The sequence below is a fragment of the Sebastes umbrosus genome, chromosome 2 (assembly GCF_015220745.1).
Source record: "Sebastes umbrosus isolate fSebUmb1 chromosome 2, fSebUmb1.pri, whole genome shotgun sequence".
Classification (NCBI taxonomy): Eukaryota; Metazoa; Chordata; class Actinopteri; order Perciformes; family Sebastidae; genus Sebastes; species Sebastes umbrosus.
Genome location: NC_051270.1, coordinates 30,303,589 through 30,325,133, shown reverse-complemented (window position 1 = coordinate 30,325,133; position 21,545 = coordinate 30,303,589). Strand labels below are relative to the sequence as shown.

Sequence of the window (21,545 nt, the reverse complement as noted above, 5' to 3'; positions counted from 1 at the left end):
GAGACAGTGGCAATATAATGTCCAATTTCCTACATTATGTGCAGCAAAGCGAAGTTTGTTTTTATTAGTAAATCAGCATTTGTTAATGTATCATTTTGCCATAATAAACATTTTATTTATGGAGGAGGAAGCAGGAGGATAACATAATAATATCTTTATGATTACAGCAAGAACAGAGGAACATTTTAAATAATATAAATTGAATCAACTAACGTTTAACTTTGTTGTTGCCTAAAAATATGTTATACAGTATGTGTTTACCATCCAACAAACACTTCAACAAAAATATGCATTGCATCTGTATTAAGGAATCCAAATAGTAACCTTTTAAAATGGGTAATTACATTTTTGGGGACCACTGTATAAATCCTGTTTTTTATTCACTGACATATTTACATTATATTTATATATAAATCACATAATACACATATAAGCATATTTACACACATATATAGTCTATCAATTATATCTACATATATACATTTATAAACATAAACACATTTATTTGTATGATTCATTTATTTAATGTTTCATATTTCCTGTATTGCAGTGTATAATGCATATTATTTATTTGTTATTACATTTTTGAAAAATATAATTTATATTTGAACCATCCAACAAATCCAGGTGTGCAAAGCTTGTCACGTTATACCCAAGAAGACTCGATGCTGTAATCGCTGCCAAAGGTGCTTCAACTAAGTACTGAGTAAAGGGTCTGAATACTTATGTCAATGTGATATTTCAGCTTTTCCTTTTTAATAAATTTGCAAAAATTTCTAAAATTCTGTTTCCACTTTGTCATTGTGGTGTATTGCGTGTAGATTGATGAGGAAAACAAGTAATTTTATTGATTTTAGCATAAGGCTGCAACATAACGAAATGTGAAAAAAGTGAAGGGGTCTGAATACTTTCTGAAGGCACTGTATATACATTTATAAACATAAACACATTTATTTGTATGATTCATTTATTTAATGTTTCATATTGCCTGTATTGCAGTGTATAATGCATTATATTAATTTGTTATTCAATTTTAAAAATATATATCTTGCTGCGTGCTTAAGTTTTCCACTAGATGTCAGTCTGCACTTTCACTAAAAGAACATAAACAATCCTTCATTACCGACTATTTATAGAAGAGTTATCTAGTTAATCTGCTAATCAGTGTGTGCGTGTGCGTGTGCGTGTGTGTGTGTGTGTGTGTGTGTGTGTGTGCGTGTGCGTGAGAGAGAGAGAGAGAGGGAGAGAGAGAGAGAGAGAGAGAGAGAGAGAGAGAGAGAAAGGATGAAGGGAATGAAATCGAGAAAGACCAGAAGAACAAGACACAGCATGTCTGCCTGCCGGAGCTGAACTGGAAGTTTTTGCCTTGTTTATACCATCGTGACTTTTCCCCATTCCTTCACATATGACTCTCAGACTGAACAGAAGAGTCTTTAGTTGCTGAATTATTTTAAATTCAAGATAAGTCGCTCCAACCTGGTCCACAATGAGCGCGTCAGCAGGGACTGGAGTGTTTATTCTCTCCCTCATGTCCATCCCCATCTGCTTTTTATTTAATTCACTCATTTACAGCAACAGGTGAGTGAGAATGGGCCTTTTTAATTCTTGTTTCCTCTATTTTCTCTGCTGATGAATCCACTTAGTGGAGCAGTGATATCATTTGAAAATGATTTGTCACATTTGTTTAATAATAATAAACCTGTTTCTACATTACATTTAGCTTTGAAGCTTTCTTCTTTGCTGGGTGTTCTGCAGTCCTCATCCTGGCAATTGCTGCCCGTTTTATGCTCAAGAGGAAGGCTCCAGTAGATCCTCTTTTCTATGGTATGAAGTCACAAATCCATGTTTCTTGTTGGGACTCAGGACATTTAAAAATGTGTGTAGTCTGCTTAGTGTCCCCAGAGTCAGAACTAAACATGCAGAAGCAGCGTTCAGTTTAAGCTCCCAGAAACCTGCAGGACCAACTCCAACTCTGAGTTCTTTAAATCAAAGCTTAAAACGTTCCTGTTTGCTGCTGCCTTTTATTAAACCAGATAATGATCTTATACTGCACTAGAGCTTTTACTCTTGTGTATTATATTCTATTTCAGCTTCTATCCTAGCTTTTACTTTTAGCTTGTTTTTATTTTCTAATCTTTAATGTTTTTATGTTTTTATAACTGTTTTAATTATGTCTTAATGTTCTTTTGCACTTTGTCGCAATGTTCTTGAATGTTTATGTAGAGCACTTTGAATTGCCCTGTTGCTGAAATGTGCTATACAAATAAAGCTGCCTTGCCTAGTCTTTGGAGAGAAATAATGATTTAACACCAAGTCATATGAGGTTCTGTTTGGCTTTTAAACCAAAATAGAGTGAGTTACTGGGGCTTATGGATCCAGTAAACCTAAAGTGTCTGCTGTAGTTTTGTCACTCTATTGCAGTAAATAAAGAGTATATACATCTATGTGTCCAGTGTTTGCAGTGCATGCATTCCTCAGTGTGGTGAATCTGATCATCGGGCTGGAGCAGGACAACATCATTGATGGATTTGTCACATTTTACCTCAGAGAGGCAAGTGTTGTGTTGTGTGAGTCCTGTTTGTGAGTTTGTGAGTTGTCTGCACACATGTCTTACTGATAAATCTACCCCTGTGTTTCAGGCAGATCCACATATTAACACAGCACATGGGCACATGATCTCCTTTTGGGATGGCTGTGTGCACTATCTCATGTATCTGCTCATGATCGCTGCGATTACTTGGGGGTAAGATCTATCTATCTATCTATCTATCCATCTATCCATCTATCCATCCATCTATCCATCTATCCATCTATCCATCTATCTATCTATCTATCTATCTATCTTGACAATGGCAGTGTTTTATGATTTGCACAGGGACAATTACCGAGCCATTGGACTGTACTGGGTGGGATCTTTTCTCATGCGTGCCATAGTCTACATTCTTGGGAATGCTGTGGGTAAGTACACTAAAAATAATGGCATGCTTTTAGATGGCTAGTGTAGGGTAGCCCTTGTAACCCCCTGTTCATATCTCCCATGAGAATACTATAATGTAGACTAGAATTGAAAATTATGTTCATAAATGCTGCTACTTTAAGTGTTTTGGTCTGTGTCTTTCCCACAGTGTGATACCATCTTGTTCTGTCCTTTCTCAGGGAAATATGGGACCCAAGTTAGTCCTCTCTTCCTCCTCCACATGTTGTATATCTCAGTGACTGTCTGGGCCTGCTTCCGCGTCTTCAGCCAGCCCTCCACTCAGGACGTTCAGTGGACAGTAAGTCAGGATCAAAACTGGCAGTTCTTACAATAAAGAATATTATTGGAAGATTCCCATACATAGCTTGTATGTGTGACAGTTTGAATACCGTGTTGTTGCTTTCTGTCAGAGCATCCAGGAGGCTGAAAGAAAAGGTTTACTCCACAGACCACTTGACTTACTGTTCATCATCTACCTCATCCCTGCTTTTGCTTTCTGTGTCTTCAGAGGCCTGGTAAGAAACCTGAAGATTTGCAACTGCTCAATGCAAACACACAGTGATAGAATAATCATTTATTTGCAGTATGTATGTTCTTCATGTGTCTGTATTTCTAATTGTTTGTGTTATAGGTGGTTCTGGACTGTTCCAGTCAATGGTGTCAAAGCTACTCTCAACACTATGAGCCTTACCTGAAAGACCCTTCAGCCTATCCTAAAGTCCAGGTAACTCAGTGAAGCTAGAAACACCACACGTTCATCCTAACTCTGTCATTGCACAAATCTCTGAAGCACTAAACAGTATCCATGTTTGTCAGATGCTGGTGGGCATGCTGTACTCTGGACCGTACTATATCATTACTCTCTATGGGCTGATGGTCCCAGGATGTGAGTGGATGCCAGACCTGACTCTGCTACACTCTGGAGCACTGGCACAGGTACGTACTGCTGGTTATTCCTCGCTCCCGGCTGGTGACCAAGGATAACTTTGCAGTTAAAGATCCTGCACAACCACACATGTGTTTTCACTTAATCTGGCTGTTTAGTCTGCACCTTAACAAGTGCAATAAAACTGGGGCACCCCAATAGCTCACCTGGTAGAGCAGGCCCCCCTTGTACTAATGCTGAGTCCTTACCGCAGTGGCTTTGGGTTTGAATCCACTTCTTCACTCCTTCTCCCTCCCCCTTTCATAACTATCAGTATCTGTCAAAATAAAGGCATTAAAGGCCACAAAATCTTTTAAAAAACAAGTGCAACACAACAATAATACCAAAGAGATGTCAATCAAGTCCAAAGAAGAGGTCTAATGCTGCGTTCATGTCATAGCAGAGTTATCGTAACTTAGAGTTTCCAACTTGTAAATAGTGTCCACATCAACATCCAAGTCGTAATTATGACCAGGAAAGTCTGACTTTTCTGAAAGCTCCGATAGATCCGACTTCATAACCACTTCTACATGAACTAAGGTCTACCACAGTGTCTTCTTTTAAAAACAGACTTAAAAACACACCTCTTTTGCAAGCTTTTAGTGGTGTTTAGAGTGTGATTAATGGGTAAAACTTTTATTTTAGAATCAGTGTTATTATTGATATTATTCACTTTTTAATAATAATGATGATAATACCTTCTAATCGTATTCCATTTTTATAGTAATACCTTCTTATCTTATATGTTTTTGTCATGTAGGATCTTTTGCCTGTTTTTTGTTTTTATTTTGAAGCACACTGAGTCTACGCAAGTCTTGTGAAATGTGCTATACAAATAAAACTTGATTGATTGATAATGCAGAAGTGCCTGAAAATCAAGCAAACATGGACACCTCTCATCGCTCAATGTAATCAATCACAAATTTAATGAATATAGTGCTATAATGTCAATTTTAATTAATAATAATAATTTCCAGGGTCAATTATCCAGACCTTGTAGTGGTTTTCATCATTCACAGTCACACAAAGGTCTTCTATATGAATCTTTTCCCACATGACATCATCATTCCAGGTAGATGAGGTAATGCTAGATCGAGAGTGGGCATCTTTCCCAGTTCCCTAACTTTCTCCTCTATTTAGTGGTTGGTGTCTGTTTAGGTTACTCTTCAGTGCAGTCAAACACCAGTGGCTCTGGATGAACAGATATGGTCTGCTTCAGCACCGTATACACTCTCTGTTTACATCTAAAGATGAAAATATCTGTTGAGTGGTAGGAGCAGCTATTGTGTTTGAGCTGCAGGCTGGCGCATCACTCAGCGGCGGGATAAGGGCAGAAGCTGACTTCAGACCAGGAGGAATGGTGGTATTGGTGGTATTCACTTAATGTCAGCTGTTTGACTCGGCTATAAATAGGAGAGCTGATGCTCCGACAGCCGTGGTTGCTATGAGACGAGTCGTGTGTCTTTTTTCAGTGACTTTCTATGAAAAGGTAACTGGCAGGAGTCTGTAAAATAGTTGAGGATGAGTGGCAGGACCAGGATGTGGCCGTTAGTCCATTCAAATGAATAATCCTCCATAAAACAATTGTTCCCTGAGCTTATCTTGTTGTTCATTTTTGTTTTCTTTGAATTATTCTTATAATTATTGTAGACAATCTGATGTATTGTCAAGATATATCAAACATTACTACAAAGGAATTTGATAGCACACTTTTAAATAAGGGAAACAATAATTCTGGGAAACAAGTAAATGTTTCACTGAAGAGGACTCAAACAGAAAAAAACTTCAAAATGCCTCTGAACTAAACATCAAAGTGTGATGACATTTAAGGATGTATCAGAGAGTGGGTTTTTCCTTCATGAAAAAGATATCCTCATCGGAAATTCCAGTAAGAGAGAAAAGAGGAGTTTGTTGTGTTTTTCAGATATCAGTAAGATATCTTCATGCAGTTGTTAAATCAAGTCTAATATGTGAAGTGAACTCTTTATAAGCAAGTGATATAAGAAAACAATGTTCCTGTTAGTGTGAATCTACTAACTGTGAAGCTTTTAGTCATCATTTCTCCCTCTCTGCTTCCCTCCACAGGCCCAGTTCACTCATATCGGTGCGTCACTTCACACACGGACGCCGTTCTCCTACAGAGTGCCTGCTGGCGGCCAGCCTCTCTTCTTGCTGGTCAATATCTTGTACACGGTGGTGCCTCAGGCTCTGTGCTACCGCTGCTGCACCAGGCCGGCCTTCTTCCTCAGGCCAATGGCAGATAAGAAGACTGAATGACAGGAAGTGTCATGGAGAGAGAGAGAGAGAGAGAGAGAGAGAGAGAGTGAGAGTGCCAGGGATGTCAAGGATGCCTGAATAAAAGGCTGAAGTACTTGCAAAGCACCACTCTGTGTTTGCGGTTATCAGCTGTTGCTATTTTTGGAGAGGGAGCTTCCACCTTTAACCTTAATTGAGGGCTGAGTGGAGTATTGGAAACGTGACAAAATACTGCAGTGTCAAACAGAGTTTGTGCCATCTAGCGTTTATGTTCTGCTGCTTATTTTGAAAATGTGAACATATCAAAGTGTGTTTTTGTGTGTAAAGGGAAGGTAAAGGGAGGTACACAGGGTCACAGTTTAGTGCTTTTATACTTGCGTATGGGATTCAAACTACTTGACAATACTTATTGTTATTATATTTTTGTAAGTTTTTTGGTTACAAAATCTGCTTTCTCGTTGACACTGAGGTTTCTGTGCTGTGCCTTTTTGCTAATGGGTTGTGAAATTATGAAATCATTCACATGTATCTATGCTTTTACTAATATACAGTATTATTTATACAATAGATATGCACATAGATATTCAACCATTTAAGGGCATTTAATAAACAAAAATTGTTTGTTATTGTCATATTTAGAATTATACAATGAAAAAGGTACTAATCACACTAGACGAATATGCAGCTATTTTTCACAATTTTTGTTGTTTTGTTTAATTGAGACTAATATTGTTAGCTCTACAGGCAATATATATTGGAGATGTTCATATTAAGAATAAACAATAATTTCCTATAGCAAAACATGGAAAACGGTCTGCTGGATTTAGTATAAATACTGTATTTATAATAAAGTGAAAAATGAATTTATTCTATAAAACAAAGGTTGGAAAGATTCAGGAAATATATAAGCTATGCTTGGAATTTCTGTAATTCAGGAAAATAAACACTTCTTTATTTACTGTTTCAATGAACACTGTATTATTCAGTAGGAATTTAGGTGTTCCTGAGGGGGCTATAATTGGAAACACTATTCGTCGGGGAAACAGACTTGTGCCCTCTGTCACACGTTAGCAAAACAACTCTGCATGTAGCTAACTAACTGTTAGTTAAAGTTACAACAAACATAAATTATTCAATTATATCTTTTCTATGACCATCCAAATCCACAAATACCTCGTCCAGTCAGAGAACATGTAGTGTCTCGTATATAAAATATTACATTGAATGTCATAAAACAAAGTTAGGAAAGATTTAGTAAATATATAAGCTATGCTTGGTACTTTTGTAATTCAGGAAAAGAAACATTTATTTATTATTTCACTGAACACTGTATTATTCAGTAGGGATTTAGGTGTTCTTGAACCCAACAGGTGTTGTGTCTAGTACGGTTTCCGTCAATGTATTTCCCCCTTTCTAAAACTGAACTTTTTTTTTTATTTTTGTTTTATTGAAGTTAATTAATTTACAAACATTAAGGCATTGTAATCTAAACTCAATACTTCTAACATACAAGGCACAACTGGATAGGAAAGATAACTTAAATGATAAAAACTAATATAATAACAAAAGTAAAAGAGGGTAGAAAATAATTAAAGGAACAAAAAAAAGAAATGCATAAATGCATAAATAAATAAATAATAAGACTGCACTCTTCCATAGTAGCTCTAGTGGTCATCATTATATATGTTCAGTTCTTCATAAGCTCTGAGGAGACACTTTGCATGTTGTCCATTCACTAGTCTTAAAGCACTGAGATGATTGTCCACAAGGTCCCTTCCTAAACCGGAACTACCGAGGGGGGCGCTATCATTCTAACAGGAGGGGAACACTATTTGAGGGGGAACCAGACTTCAACATAGCACCGGAAGTACTATGTGTCCACACTATCTCTTCCGCCGCCGCCTGCTATTCAGTAGCACAACAACTCCGCATGTAGCTAACTAGCTAAAGTTGACAACAAGCAGAGATTATTCAGTTATATCACTTCTTTGACGAACCAACTCTACTGAGGAAATACCACGTCCGGTCAGAGAACATGTAGTCTCGTGTTTGTTTAGAGTAAAAGCGGATAATAAGGAATAACTAAGACTACTGTTAGCTACTGTTAGCTGTCGTTAGCTGTGATGGCAGCACCGACTCCACTGATCTCTGCTGCTGTGTTGAGGTCTGTGTCTCTCTTTACAGCATGTTGACATAACTTGTTCATCTGATGATGTCTGGGAAGTGGTGCACAATAACACAAGAGAGTATAACACGTTATTACAATGTTGTAATGTCAATGCATTAGTCCTACAGTCTCAGCATATATACTGTGAGTTAAATGCTTTTTAATGGTAAAGTGCTCCTGTTTGATCACATCAGACCAGTGGTTCTCAAAGTGTGTCTGTCATACTCTTTAGATTGCATTTTTAGAGATAACTTGATAATCTAATAATGTCTGGGTGGTGGATTACAATGTTGTAAAGTCAATGTCAATGCATTAGTCCTGCCTTCACTACTTTCTGGTCATTTTGACACCATGTTATTGTTTGTATATATATATCTTGCATTATTCCCTGAGTAATACTACCCAATTACACGTTTAAAGCACTAACTAATAACACATATGACTGTCTCAAACTGCTGTGATAACGTAGAGCTGAATCAACACCTCTGTAATACAGTCTGAGCATATACTGGGAGTTAAAGGCTCCTTAATGGTCCAGTGCTCCTATTGCAGGTCTGTGTTTGATTACATTAGACCAGTGGCTCTCAAAGTTTGTCTGTCATATATATTTTTGTATTTATTAGTTTATTTGACAGGGACAATACATAGGCATTGTTACACTTGATTAAAGTGCAACCGATGCAAGGTATATAGGACTTCTAGCCATAGCTAATTTGCAGACCTTGTCCCTGGTTAGGCTTTTAAGATAAAGAAAATAAATACAAAAAAAAAAATACAGAATAGCACATCTTACATAAAATCACATAATACAACATCGTACATTACAATCAATTTACATATGTACTGTATGTTCCCAATCAATAATCAGTGATCACAGGTTTGGTTTAGTTTCAGCCAGTGTTTCACCTTTCCATTCAACGTTTTCAGGTCAGGTTGTATTTTTATTTCCGTTGGTAGAAATGTGTTCCTTTTACTGAAAAAGATGACTGACTGAAGGTAGTTTTGCGCTGTGCCACTCTGCAGTTGCCATTTGTTGATCCCCATGTGGCTATTCTATTGGAATTCATTTTGGTGGTCATACTCTTTGCATTTTTATCCACAACAGGCACACTTTTTGCACAAGACCCCCATTGTAAAGTATTTAGTTTGCACCCACCAGAAGCACATGATTTAGCTTTTCTAGTCCCCTGATCTGATGATTGTTTCACATGTCATCTTCTCTTTAGTCAAAAGCAACGCAAGGCAGCTCTGAGGAAAGAGAGAAGAAAACGGAAACGCCAAGCTCTCGCCCAAGCCAGAGAAAGTGGTATGAATATAGCTGATATGTTGGTTGTTTTGTCATTTCTACACCTGTAGCTGCACTATTAGGGACAACATTTACTCTCTTGTAGGTTTCAAAAATGGAGCAAGCTGTTCACCTGCACAAGATGAAGACATAAATGATGAAGATGATGAGGACATTGATGTTGCAGAGGAGGAAAGGTGGGTCAATACTAACGTCACTCTGCTGTCGTGCAGCTGCACGTTCAGTGACAGACAAGATGCAAACTTTGATATACGTTTTTTTAAATCTTCACTGTGTTTTATTTGTGTCTGACTTGTTTTCTCAGACTGCAGCTGCATGAAGCGTGGTTGGAAAGAGAGAGGCTCGCCCAGGAGGAGTTCAGGCTGATAGCTGAGAGGGAGGAGGCTGTGAGAAAAAGAAAAGAGGAAGAGGAGGTAATCTGCTGTTTGTATTCATCAGATTACTGCCATCAGTTGGGGCTGGTTGCTGTTTTGATGAATTAGCTAACTAATGAGCGCACCTGAGCCCGTTCGACCGATTATTCTAAACAAAATGTAAATATTTAGTGGCTTTATGTCTTTTTGTGTTCCCAGCGGATGATAAAGTTGGAATGGGAGGCCCAGCAGAAGAAAGAACAAGAAGAAAAAGAACAGAGGCAACAGGACAAGCGAGACAGAGAGGTGAAACGGGCCCCAGGAGGATAGAAACAAAAAGAAATATATCCTCTTCTACTTAATTAAGAGTGTTTATAGTATCCATTCATAAGGGATGATTCAGACAATCATATAGTAATCATGTTTCTTTTGTAAAATGTGTTTTTGCTTTGTACATGGTTCTTTTTTTTTAAATTCCTTGACTAAGTGGCACAAGCAACCGTCCAACACCTCAACTAAGATACACACAAAGAGAAAAAGCCTAACAGCACCTTCAGCTCTCACAACAAGGACGTATCTTTTACTTTGTGTGAAAACAGTCTGTGAAATTGCTTTTCCAAAAATTCAGGAATGTTGAAATGCCAGTCCTTGTGAGTGTGGTCTTAACACACAGTAACAGATCTGCTGCAGTATGTTGACCTCTACACATATTCACCAGCCGTGTCTTTACACCATTTGTAGGAGGCCGTTCAGAAAATGTTGGATGAAGCTGAAAATCAGGTATAATCACACATGAATATAAATATATCGTTTATCATGTTTCTAAAAAAAATGTTAGACTAAAAGCGATACATGAAATGTATAGCTTGCACAACATCTCACTCTAGTTTAAAGTCAAACTATACAGCATATACATTTTTGTTCATGTTCTCACTTCCAGCTAGAAAATGGAGGACCGTGGATGAATCCTGAGGCTCCTGTGGCGAAGAACTCGGAGAACTTTGGGACCGAGCGCGACGTCGCCAACTGTCCGTTCTTCCTGAAGACAGGGGCGTGTCGATTTGGAGACAGGTACTATTTGTATTTTCTCTTGACGTGTCATGAAGCTGCTGTACTATTTGAGTGCTGATTGAATGGATGTACAGGCGCATTAAAGTAGTCTTTCCTCATATTTTTGTATATTCTCCTCTCTTCCGTCTTTGTGAGTCCAGATGTTCTCGGAAGCACGTTTATCCCGAAGCCAGCCCGACTCTGATGATCCGCGGTATGTTTACGACGTTTGGCATGCAGCAGTCGCGCCGCGATGATTACGACATCGATGCTTGTTTGGAACACAGCGAGGAGGAGCTGCAGGAGTCTTTCCTCGAGTTCTACCACGACGTCCTGCCAGAGTTAAAGAGTGTCGGCAAGGTGGTTCAGTTCAAGGTGAGATGACATCAGGATAGTCATTGAAGTACCCCGAATTACAGTCAGCTTTCTGAAGTAATCAATCTTTATATCACTAATATACTTAAAATAAGTAAGACATGATTTCAGAATAAGGTCAGGGTTGGGGAGAAATCTGATTGCTGACCTGTTGCATGTATTTGCAGAGTAACAGTAGTCTAAAGTAACCACTTTATTACAGTTCGTGTAAATGCTTTGTCTGATTTCTTGTGGATTCTGATTTGTCCTAATGTGTGTAAAACATACTCAATGTCAAATGTGTCTCGAGGTACCAAGTCAAAGGCAACCTAGTCTAACCAGAGTCTGTCTCCACAGCGCTGTGTAAGTGCTAAAGAAAGGTCTGGCTCCACACATTATCATTCTGGTATCGGGGAAAAAATGCTCTGGCTTGTTTGTATTTCTTTAAACCAATCACAATGGTCTTGGGCGGCGCTAAGCACAGGATGCAGCCCTTGCAAAATAGATAAAACAGATAGTGAAAGGGGGCGAGAATGAAATACGTGGCCAACGGCAGGGTTATATCCACAGTCTACACCTGGTGAGTCAGACTAAAGGGAACTGGACTCACTGTATATATCTGAAAGGTGTTTCACCACTCATTTAAGATGCTTTATCAGTTCAATGAAGTCAATATAAATTTATTTTACCTGGGAAGTGAAGTAAAATGATTTACCATTAAGGTGTCCTACAAAATCCAAACTGTATTAAAGGGACTATTTGTAACTTTCAGAAATACTTGTTAACAGCGACACCTGTGGCCGTTAAGTCAACGAAAGTCACAAAAAAAGTTACAGTCCCTTTAAATAAGAAATGGTCTACATAATGTGTCATTAGATCTCTAACTGATGTCTGAAAGAATTGAAGATATAATTCTTAAAATTTTTCAAAACAAGCCTAAAACTTCACTGTTCAGAATAACATGATCAAACTATTACGACTAAAAATACATATTCGGTTTCATTGATAACTTTCCTTTTTTAGGTCAGCTGCAATTACGAACCACACCTGAGAGGAAATGTTTACATTCAGTTTGACACGTAAGTCATCCCACAACCACTCCACTACTTTTTCCCAAATAAATAAACTGTACACAGTGTTTGAATTTTTGGATAAAACTCTTCACTCTTTGTCCAGAGAGGAGCAGTGTAAAGAGGCCATCATCAAGTTCAATGGGAGGTGGTACGCAGGCCGGCAGCTTACCTGTGAGATGTGTCCTGTTACACGCTGGAAGAATGCTATATGTGGTGAGTTATTCATACTGACATGAGTGGCATTTTTTACCTGGTGATATTACTGCAGAGATACAAGATTCAGTTGTGTTTATATTTCCTCTTCTCAGGATTGTTTGACAGACAGAAGTGCCCCAAAGGGAAGCACTGTAACTTCCTGCACGTATTTCGAAACCCTGGCAATGAATTCTGGGAGGCCGACAGGGACCTGCACTTGTCACCAGACCGCAGCGTGAGGGGGAGTCGCAGAGAAGGGTGGCATTCAGAGCGATACGGAGACCGATCGTGGAGGCAACGTCAGCGCAGCAGAAGCCCGCCGAGATCCGAGAGATCCCACAGCAGACGAGAGAGCGACAGGCGGAGGAGCAGGAGCAGGAGCAGGAGCAGAGAGAGGAGCAGGGACAGGAGCAGGGAGAGGAGCAGAGAGAGCAGGTCCTCCCACCAGCACAGAGAGGACAGACGCTCAGTCAGACACAGTGACAGGAGGAAAGATTGGTATCTGAGCAGAAGTAGAGACAGGTCGAGGAGTAGAAGCAGAGACAGAGAGCAAGACAGGCCGAGAAACGGGAGTAGAGATAAAGACAGGGAGCACAACTACAGGAACAGAAGTGAAGAGAGAGACAAAGATACAGACGCTTTGGAAAAAGTGAGAGAAAGGTCAAAAAGCACAAGCAGAGAAAGAAAGAAACAAAGTAGAGAAAGGAGTCCCAAGAAACCAGATAAAAATGAGAAACCCTCTAACGAGGACACCAACAAGCGCCGCCGCCATAAACAATCCAAAAAGAGCAAGAAGAAGAGCAAGAAGAAGCACAAGAAGAAAAGCCATTTGCCTGAAGGGATAACGTCATCTGGAGAGTCAGAGAGGGAGAAAGAGTCAGAGGAACAGACTGCAACGAGTCCCGGTCAGGAGATAAATGAAACTGAGATAATTCAGAAGAACAATGACGTGGATGAGAGTCCACGTGTTGACAGTGAGAAGTTCAGTCCTGAGGTGAAAAGTGAACAGTCTAAAACAGAAATACCAAGTGAGCCTGCTGGAAACGCTGACACGAGCACCTCTTAGTGGCTCCTACATTTCATAATCTGTGAATTTTTTTCTGGCTTTTCTCCTTATAACTATGTGAATGTATAGGGAGGAATAAGTGAAATGTTTTGAGCAGTGATACAGTAAGTTAGCATCCGTCACCGATGTGTACATATGTGAATATTTTTGCTTTTGGAAGACGGTTAATGTTGCTTTAATTATTGAACACTGGATCGCTGGAGCTGCGGCAATACACGGTTAATGTTGCTGAGTAAAAACAATATAAAACAAAAGATCAACAGATGGGGTGTCTTTTTTTTTTAATACATTTATTGTTAATAACTTTCAAATATAAGAAAAAAATGTTGGCAAATGTGTTGGCAGTGTTCAATACAAAAAGTGATATTTTTTTTGCACAAATCAAAGATGAACTTGTTAAATAATGACTTCAACAGAAACACTTTGTGGTTTTAAGAATGCAGATAAAAAGTTTGGATGAGCATCTATTCATTACGTGTTGGCTTGTTTTCCTGCTGACAAGAGAACAAGCTGACGGTGCTGAATATTAATGACGTACCCTGATATGTGCAGATCATCTTACGTTCTGACTCCATAAAGAAACTCAGAATAAACCTGTCCCTAAACAGACTGGAATAATTACATAATACTTGTATATTGTGGCCAAATAATCCCCACATACATTTTTTGTCAAACATCCTGCAGTTGTAAATCCCTTTTCTGTCATGTTAGCTTTCCATAGACACCATTGAGAAGGTAAAACACAGTGTTCTTTGGTCATATGTTAGTCTTTAAGCCAAAGTATCATAATACATAAAATAGCATTTCTTTTATTTGGGTCACTATCCTTTCCTGAACTAAGACTATGGGAGAGGGACTCACCTAAGATTTACCTCTAGAGATCATTACAAATTTCAATGTTAAACAAATGTTTTTGTCTGGAAAATAAGTCAATTGTCAGAAAAATAAAGACAATTTAAACCAACGTGACACTAATTACACACAAACAGCTACCAGAAAATAAACAATTAAGTCTTGAAAAGGAAATATGAAATGGTTAATTTCTGTAGAGGGAATCACCAAAACACAAACTTGTACAAACTTACATAACATATACACCGATATTGATCATGGGTTAATTGTTTAATTTCACTTAATTGATGGGTTGGATTGATTCGTGTGATTGTAAACGTGTCAGTAATTCCCACAGCAGCACTAGACCCCGTCGGTGCCTCTCATGTATTACCGTTACGTCTGAGTCACAGAGCTGAGCATCAGATCTTTGGGAGAAAAATAAATATCCAATGATATGTTTTAAAAAACAGATCATTTAGCAACACGTACTGCTCTCCTGAAGGTATTTATTGAGTCCTCAAAGACTCTTCTAACCATCTGGATAAAAATATTCCATCCACTGCACTTAAAAGAATATATTTTAACTCATTTCCCAAGTTGTGCCTCTTTCCTAATCCAAAATTGATAGTACAAAATGACACATCTCCTAGCTCAATTTATACATGAACCAAAGTTATACTGTTACATATTGATGGTTCTTTGCAGTATTTTATATTAAACAAAATAATGCATTCATATTTTGCTCTTGAAAAACAAGTTAAATCCCTTTTTTATTGTGCAGCAGACAGAATATTAGTTTAGAATAATAGTTTTATTAAACCACAGATCGTTGAGTATTTATTTTTCATGAATTGGGATTCTCAGCTCTGTGACTCCAATGTGAAGGTGATACATGAGAAGCACCGACTGCGGCTACAACAGCACCTTAAGAAGTCCTTTTAAGCCAAACAGCGCATATAGCTCTGCAATCGGTAATGATGGATGATCTTAGTATGATGCTGGAGTTTTCATGTCGTCGCTACATTGTACTGTGTAAGTTCAGGGTGTTGAGTATGCTAGTAGTACTGCAGAATACAGTGAGGGAGATTGTACACAGGAGACACATTAAAACCACAGTTGGCACCACATTAAAAGGACATTACTGGATAGTTCGGTACAGAGTAATACGGTACGCAGATGGTGATTATATACATACAACACTGACATAGGAGACAACAGGAGAAGACAGGATAGAGACGTGGAGGTTGCCAGATCTGCATCTGGGAGAAGGAGCTGCAGCATGATGGTTTATGTCAGCCCGATTTCTTCTAAAACGCTCCGTGGTGCCTCGGCCTCCTGCACACGAAGAACATAGAGAGAATTGTTGCTTGCTGTCGTACATTTTGTAACGCAAAGTACCCCTCCACATTAAAACTCACAGTACGTGAGTCATAATTGCACGTTACTAAAAGTGTGACGAGAACTGGAGGGCTTTAAACCTTCTACGGGCCTGCACAGTCAGCCGTACTGTGAGAACAACAGTACTGCATGCTTTGCTAAAAATAAATCACTGATTCTGTTGACTGCAAACGACTACAGCTGGACAGAAATGCAAACATGCAGGACAGAATTTTCTTTAGCGCACTGGCACAAGGGAGAGAGAGCAATTAATCAAGTGCTGCAGGCTTAAAATAAACAGGTGACGTCAGGTGGAGAGGGCCGCAAGGTGAAAAAAGCAATACACCAATATCTCAGATCTCCCCTTCTATCTGGTTTAACATTAGCATCGCTGAGTGAAATGAATTCTACATTTACACCAAGTTAGAGCTGCAACCATTACTTAATTGACTGAAAATGAATCTGCCACAATTTTGCTAAACGATGAGTCGTTTAGATCAGGGATTTCTCAAACTTTTTTGGGGCCAGGGACCCCTTACAGGGGAGAACATTTTCCAAGGACCCCCTCTTAATCATAACACCGATTAAGCGCTTAGGCCACTAGCATTTATAGGCTACTCTTAGATGCCATTGGAACTATTTGTATTCCAAAACTCAGAAATACATTTCAATTTGAATTATGTTAAGATAAGATAAGACAAAATTAGATAATCCTTTTTTAAATTTGTTATTGAATGTTCATACCACTTATATACCTTTAAACAGCGGGTCATTTTATTCCAATTGCATTTGGACTCAGCTTGACAACATTTATAGCCTACACTTCAAGTAATTGATCTTAAAAGCTTTCATAAAATGAGAAGTAGCAAGGAATAGTCTAATAAATCCAGATGTTTAAATTTACTTAAGTGCTTCAACTTAAAAATAATGAACTTACATAGTTGGTCCGTCCAATGGGTTTAACTATCTGTTAATAAAGAGCAGTGTGTACCTCCTGCAGCAGGTCGGCCTGCTCGATGGCCTTCAGCACGTTCTTCTTGGACGTCTCCTGGGCCTCTCCGCCCAGCAGGAACTCATCCAGGATGAAGTAGGCCTTCTCAAAGTTGAAGATAATATCCAACTCGCACACCTGTGAAGCCAAAACACAAACGGCAGCAGATAAGAGGAAATGTTCTATTGTTGTCCCCCCCCCATATTATCAATCAGTATGTTACATGTAATGTTTAAGAGACTCACGCTGCCAAAATATTTATCCAGCAGCTCCACGTATCTGTGGATAATCTCCAGCGTAATCAGCTCATTATCCTGATCCTCAACTGCGCAGCAGAAATACAGACTGGCGTATCTACAACATAAAGTAGGGAAATAAAAGATTGACAAGGCGATGATGTGTACAAATATGAGTTATTTTACACTCTCAGCAGAAATGCAACTTATCAGTGTTTTCAATTTAATTATTGGTAATTTAGCTGCGATCACTGTCCAGACTCAGGTCTGCAAATGTATACTGAAAGAAAGCACAGGGACTCAGCAGCAGTCACACAACAGCTGGTCTTTAAAGGAAAAATGTTACTGCATGCAAGTATTTGGTGCTCTTCTGTATCACTGAAAGGCACATTAAAACAGAAATGCTTTTTCATATTGTTAATTTTCCATATGAGACACCTGTAAATACCAAAAATAAATGCAAAAAAACTTTAAAATCAAAATGCTATTATATTTGCTTCCTGAATATCAAGTGTATCTTTAGGGTTTTATGGCTTTATCATTGTGTACTTTGACATAAATAAACCAATAAAACCATCCATTTTTAAACAAGTCTGCCACTTTAACCCTTCCATCAAATAGACTAAAAATAAATAAGAAAATAAAATTGCAACATCTCTGAACAAAAATAGAACATTGTTACCTTTACACAGAAAGGATTTATTGTACTGGATTATATTTGTACCAAATAAGCAGGTAACTGTAAAAAACTGTAAATCATCATGAAACAAGAAAACAGCTCTTCCAGTACTGCAGCATTGAGCCACTGTCTCCTGGCTGTTTTGTTGTTTGTCTTTGTTTATTAGTTTTTTGTTTATCATATTGAACACATGACGATTTGTCTTTTGTGTTTTTATGACTCAGTGGTCATATGTCCGGGACAAATCAGGCCCTCCTTATATATTTGAATCAGTCCTCCATTGTTTGGCAGTTGTTATTAGAGAGGGGGTGTTTCTGGCTTTCATCACACACCAGAAGGTAAGATCTAAATGCCAGAAATCTCAGCACTTGACAACATAATCACTGAAACGTTGGTTTTCATAAACAACCCCAACAAGCCACCGCAGATACAAAAGTGATGTAGCAAACCAAACATTAACACATCCTATTACTAAGATCATCCTCTGTGCCTGGCATAAGCAGCCTATTTAGACCATCGTGAAATGTTTAAAGGTTTAGCAAAATAATTTAAGAACTCAAGGTCCACTTGCTTTCTTTTTGCCAGGGATTTCAACCACATCTCACAGTCTTCCTCAACTCCATCTACACAGTATCTCCCCCATGTACCACCAAATGTTATCATGTCCCTGAAGATCTATACTTAGGTCACATACAAATAAACCATCTCCATGACAACTGAGCAAACTCTATCTGCTGATAAAGACCGTGAGATGCAGATGAAAGCTCTGGTAAAGTGTAGTAGTGGTATGCGATAACCGTCTCAGAAAGTATCACGATTTCACGGTGTCACGGTATATGGTATTACATTATTATTTATAGTAGAAGTAGTAGTAGTAGTAGTAGTAGTAGTAGTACTAGTAATAGTATTAGTATTATCAGTTAAAATGACCCATAAAGGAATGAGAACATAATTATAATAAACAGAATTATAAACCTGATAAAATAATAGCATGTAACTATAATATGTTATATAACTAGAGCATGTTAGTTTACATGTTAGCAGCACTACAGCATGTAATTAACTACTAAATGAAAAATAACATCAGCTTGGAGTTTTTATCATAACCTTAGATAAGCAAATGTACACGGTATATTAATCATCAACTTTCATACCACGGTATACCTTGATACCGATATACCATTACAACCCAAAGTAAGTGGACCTATAGTTAAGATTATTATGTTAACCTACTATTTCAATAGTCAGGAATGAACTTTTGACGTTGCAATATCTCATGAGAAGCAACTAGCTTTTGCAGGATTGGTTTGGTTTGAATATATTTATTTAAATTACCTAAATTAAGCCTGCTGCTGTTAAGAAGTAAGTTTCATAAAATGTCACAGATGAGAGGAGTAACACTGAAAACAAACAGAAAGATTCAAGCTTGTATTGACAGCGTCATTTAGATGATCTCTGCCACATGTTAGTCCGTGTGTTTTCTGTCTGTATGTACAGCCAGTAAGAACACGTTAGTCCATGTGTTTACTGTATGTACAGCCAGTAAACGCACGTTTGTCCATGTGTTTTCTGTCTGTATGTACAGCCAGTATATGCATGTTAGTCCATATGTTTACTATCTGTATGTACAGTCAGTAAACACACGTTAGTCCATGTGTTTTCTGTATGTACAGCCAGTATATGCATCTTAATCCATGTGTTTTCTGTCTGTATGTACAGCCAGTGTATGCATGTTAGTCTGTATGTTTTCTTTATGTACAGCCAGTATATGCATGTTAGTCTGTGTGTTTTCTGTATGTACAGCCAGTAAACACACATTAGTCCATGTGTTCTCTGTATGTACAGCCAGTAAGAACACATTAGTCCATGTGTTTACTGTATGTACAGCCAGTAAACGCACGTTTGTCCATGTGTTTTCTGTCTGTATGTACAGCCAGTATATGCATGTTAGTCCATATGTTTACTATCTGTATGTACAGTCAGTAAACACACGTTAGTCCATGTGTTTTCTGTATGTACAGCCAGTATATGCATGTTAGTCTGTGTGTTTTCTGTATGTACAGCCAGTAAACACACATTAGTCCATGTGTTTTCTGTATGTACAGCCAGTATATGCATCTTAATCCATGTGTTTTCTGTCTGTATGTACAGCCAGTGTATGCATGTTAGTCTGTATGTTTTCTTTATGTACAGCCAGTATATGCATGTTAGTCTGTGTGTTTTCTGTATGTACAGCCAGTAAACACACATTAGTCCATGTGTTCTCTGTATGTACAGCCAGTAAGAACACATTAGTCCATGTGTTTACTGTATGTACAGCCAGTAAACGCACGTTTGTCCATGTGTTTTCTGTCTGTATGTACAGCCAGTATATGCATGTTAGTCCATATGTTTACTATCTGTATGTACAGTCAGTAAACACACGTTAGTCCATGTGTTTTCTGTATGTACAGCCAGTATATGCATGTTAGTCTGTGTGTTTTCTGTATGTACAGCCAGTAAACACACATTAGTCCATGTGTTTTCTGTATGTACAGCCAGTATATGCATCTTAATCCATGTGTTTTCTGTCTGTATGTACAGCCAGTATATGCATGTTAGTCTGTATGTTTTCTTTATGTACAGCCAGTATATGCATGTTAGTCTGTGTGTTTTCTGTATGTACATTCAGTAAACATACGTTAGTCCATGTGTTCTCTGTATGTACAGCCAGTAAACACATGTTAGTCCATGTGTTTTCTGTCTGTATGTACAGCCAGTAAACACACGTTAATCCATGTATTTACTGTATGTACAGTCAGTAAACACATGTTAGTCCATGTGTTTTCTGTCTGTATGTACAGCCAGTAAACACACGTTAATCCATGTATTTACTGTATGTACAGTCAGTAAACACATGTTAGTCCATGTGTTTTCTGTCTGTATGTACAGCCAGTAAACACACGTTAATCCATGTATTTACTGTATGTACAGTCAGTAAACACATGTTAGTCCATGTGTTTTTCTGTATGTACAGCCAGTATTTAAACTGCTCTTCTTCACTTACCTCTTGTACACAATCTTGAGGTCCCTCCACTCCAGGAAGCTGCACATCTTGGGCTTCCTAGCGAGGATGGTCTGGACCAGGTCTCTGGAGATCTTCTTCCTCTCCTTGTCAGACAGAGGCACATACCACTTCTGCAACCGCAGCTTCCCCTGCCGGCTGAACAACAGCATGAACTGCATCTGAGAGAGGAAGTTCAGTTATGAGTTATACATGGTTGAGATGAGATAGACTTAGACCTAGAAGGAGGAGAACCAATACAGAGGTAAAGGGACGGATGGGTCGGTGGAAAGTTATCAGCAATCGTCCACGATCGTGCACAAACTTCCCCTACCTGATGTTAGCTAACCTGACGTCGCTAAATGTCCACATATTAACATCAACAACACGTTTATGTGTCATTATGTGACGCCCAGCTCGCTACAGCACACGACAGAAGTAAACACCACTCTTTACCTTCGGTTTAGTCTCTTAGACGACTGTTAACTTCAGTGAATTCAAGCGGAGTACATAACCAGAGCCAGCAGAGTGAACAGTTATGTCTGTGTGTGTAGGTTAGCCTCTCATCCAGCCTGATGCTAAACCAGCTAACGGATGGCTGCTGCTGAGACGACGAGCGGCGCTGTGATTGGCCGAAAATGCCACAGCTCTGGAATCTGATTG

The 21,545-nt window shown here is 38.6% G+C and overlaps 3 protein-coding genes across 4 annotated transcripts; 2 read left to right on the top strand and 1 right to left on the bottom strand.

Annotated features, from left to right (window-relative positions):
- Positions 1-1,281: 1,281 nt before the first annotated feature.
- Positions 1,282-6,334, top strand: LOC119501948 (transmembrane 6 superfamily member 1-like). Its single transcript, XM_037792728.1, has 10 exons — positions 1,282-1,578; positions 1,721-1,824; positions 2,454-2,551; positions 2,640-2,743; positions 2,876-2,958; positions 3,157-3,275; positions 3,388-3,492; positions 3,609-3,701; positions 3,794-3,913; positions 5,988-6,334. Exons 1-10 carry the CDS (start codon positions 1,487-1,489, stop codon positions 6,177-6,179), a joined length of 1,110 nt encoding a protein of 369 aa, XP_037648656.1. The 5' UTR covers positions 1,282-1,486; the 3' UTR covers positions 6,180-6,334.
- A 1,698-nt stretch (positions 6,335-8,032) lies between these two features.
- On the top strand, positions 8,033-14,189 carry zrsr2 (zinc finger (CCCH type), RNA-binding motif and serine/arginine rich 2). The gene is made up of 11 exons (XM_037792706.1): positions 8,033-8,322; positions 9,552-9,631; positions 9,717-9,807; positions 9,936-10,044; positions 10,204-10,290; positions 10,726-10,764; positions 10,925-11,055; positions 11,196-11,409; positions 12,412-12,467; positions 12,565-12,674; positions 12,770-14,189. Exons 1-11 carry the CDS (start codon positions 8,282-8,284, stop codon positions 13,720-13,722), a joined length of 1,911 nt encoding a protein of 636 aa, XP_037648634.1. The 5' UTR covers positions 8,033-8,281; the 3' UTR covers positions 13,723-14,189.
- On the bottom strand, positions 14,002-21,500 carry LOC119501957 (AP-1 complex subunit sigma-2-like). Of its 2 annotated transcripts, none has more exons than XM_037792738.1 (5): positions 21,339-21,500; positions 20,886-21,064; positions 17,170-17,278; positions 16,925-17,062; positions 14,002-15,891 (listed from the first exon to the last, which is right to left on the bottom strand). In XM_037792738.1, the coding sequence occupies exons 2-5, from the start codon at positions 21,062-21,064 to the stop codon at positions 15,844-15,846; spliced, it is 474 nt and encodes a 157-aa protein (XP_037648666.1). In that variant the 5' UTR covers positions 21,339-21,500; the 3' UTR covers positions 14,002-15,843. The 2 variants fall into 2 exon arrangements, with proteins under 2 accessions (XP_037648666.1, XP_037648672.1); XM_037792744.1 differs by having other exon boundaries at positions 20,886-21,066; positions 21,346-21,494.
- Positions 21,501-21,545: the final 45 nt, after the last annotated feature.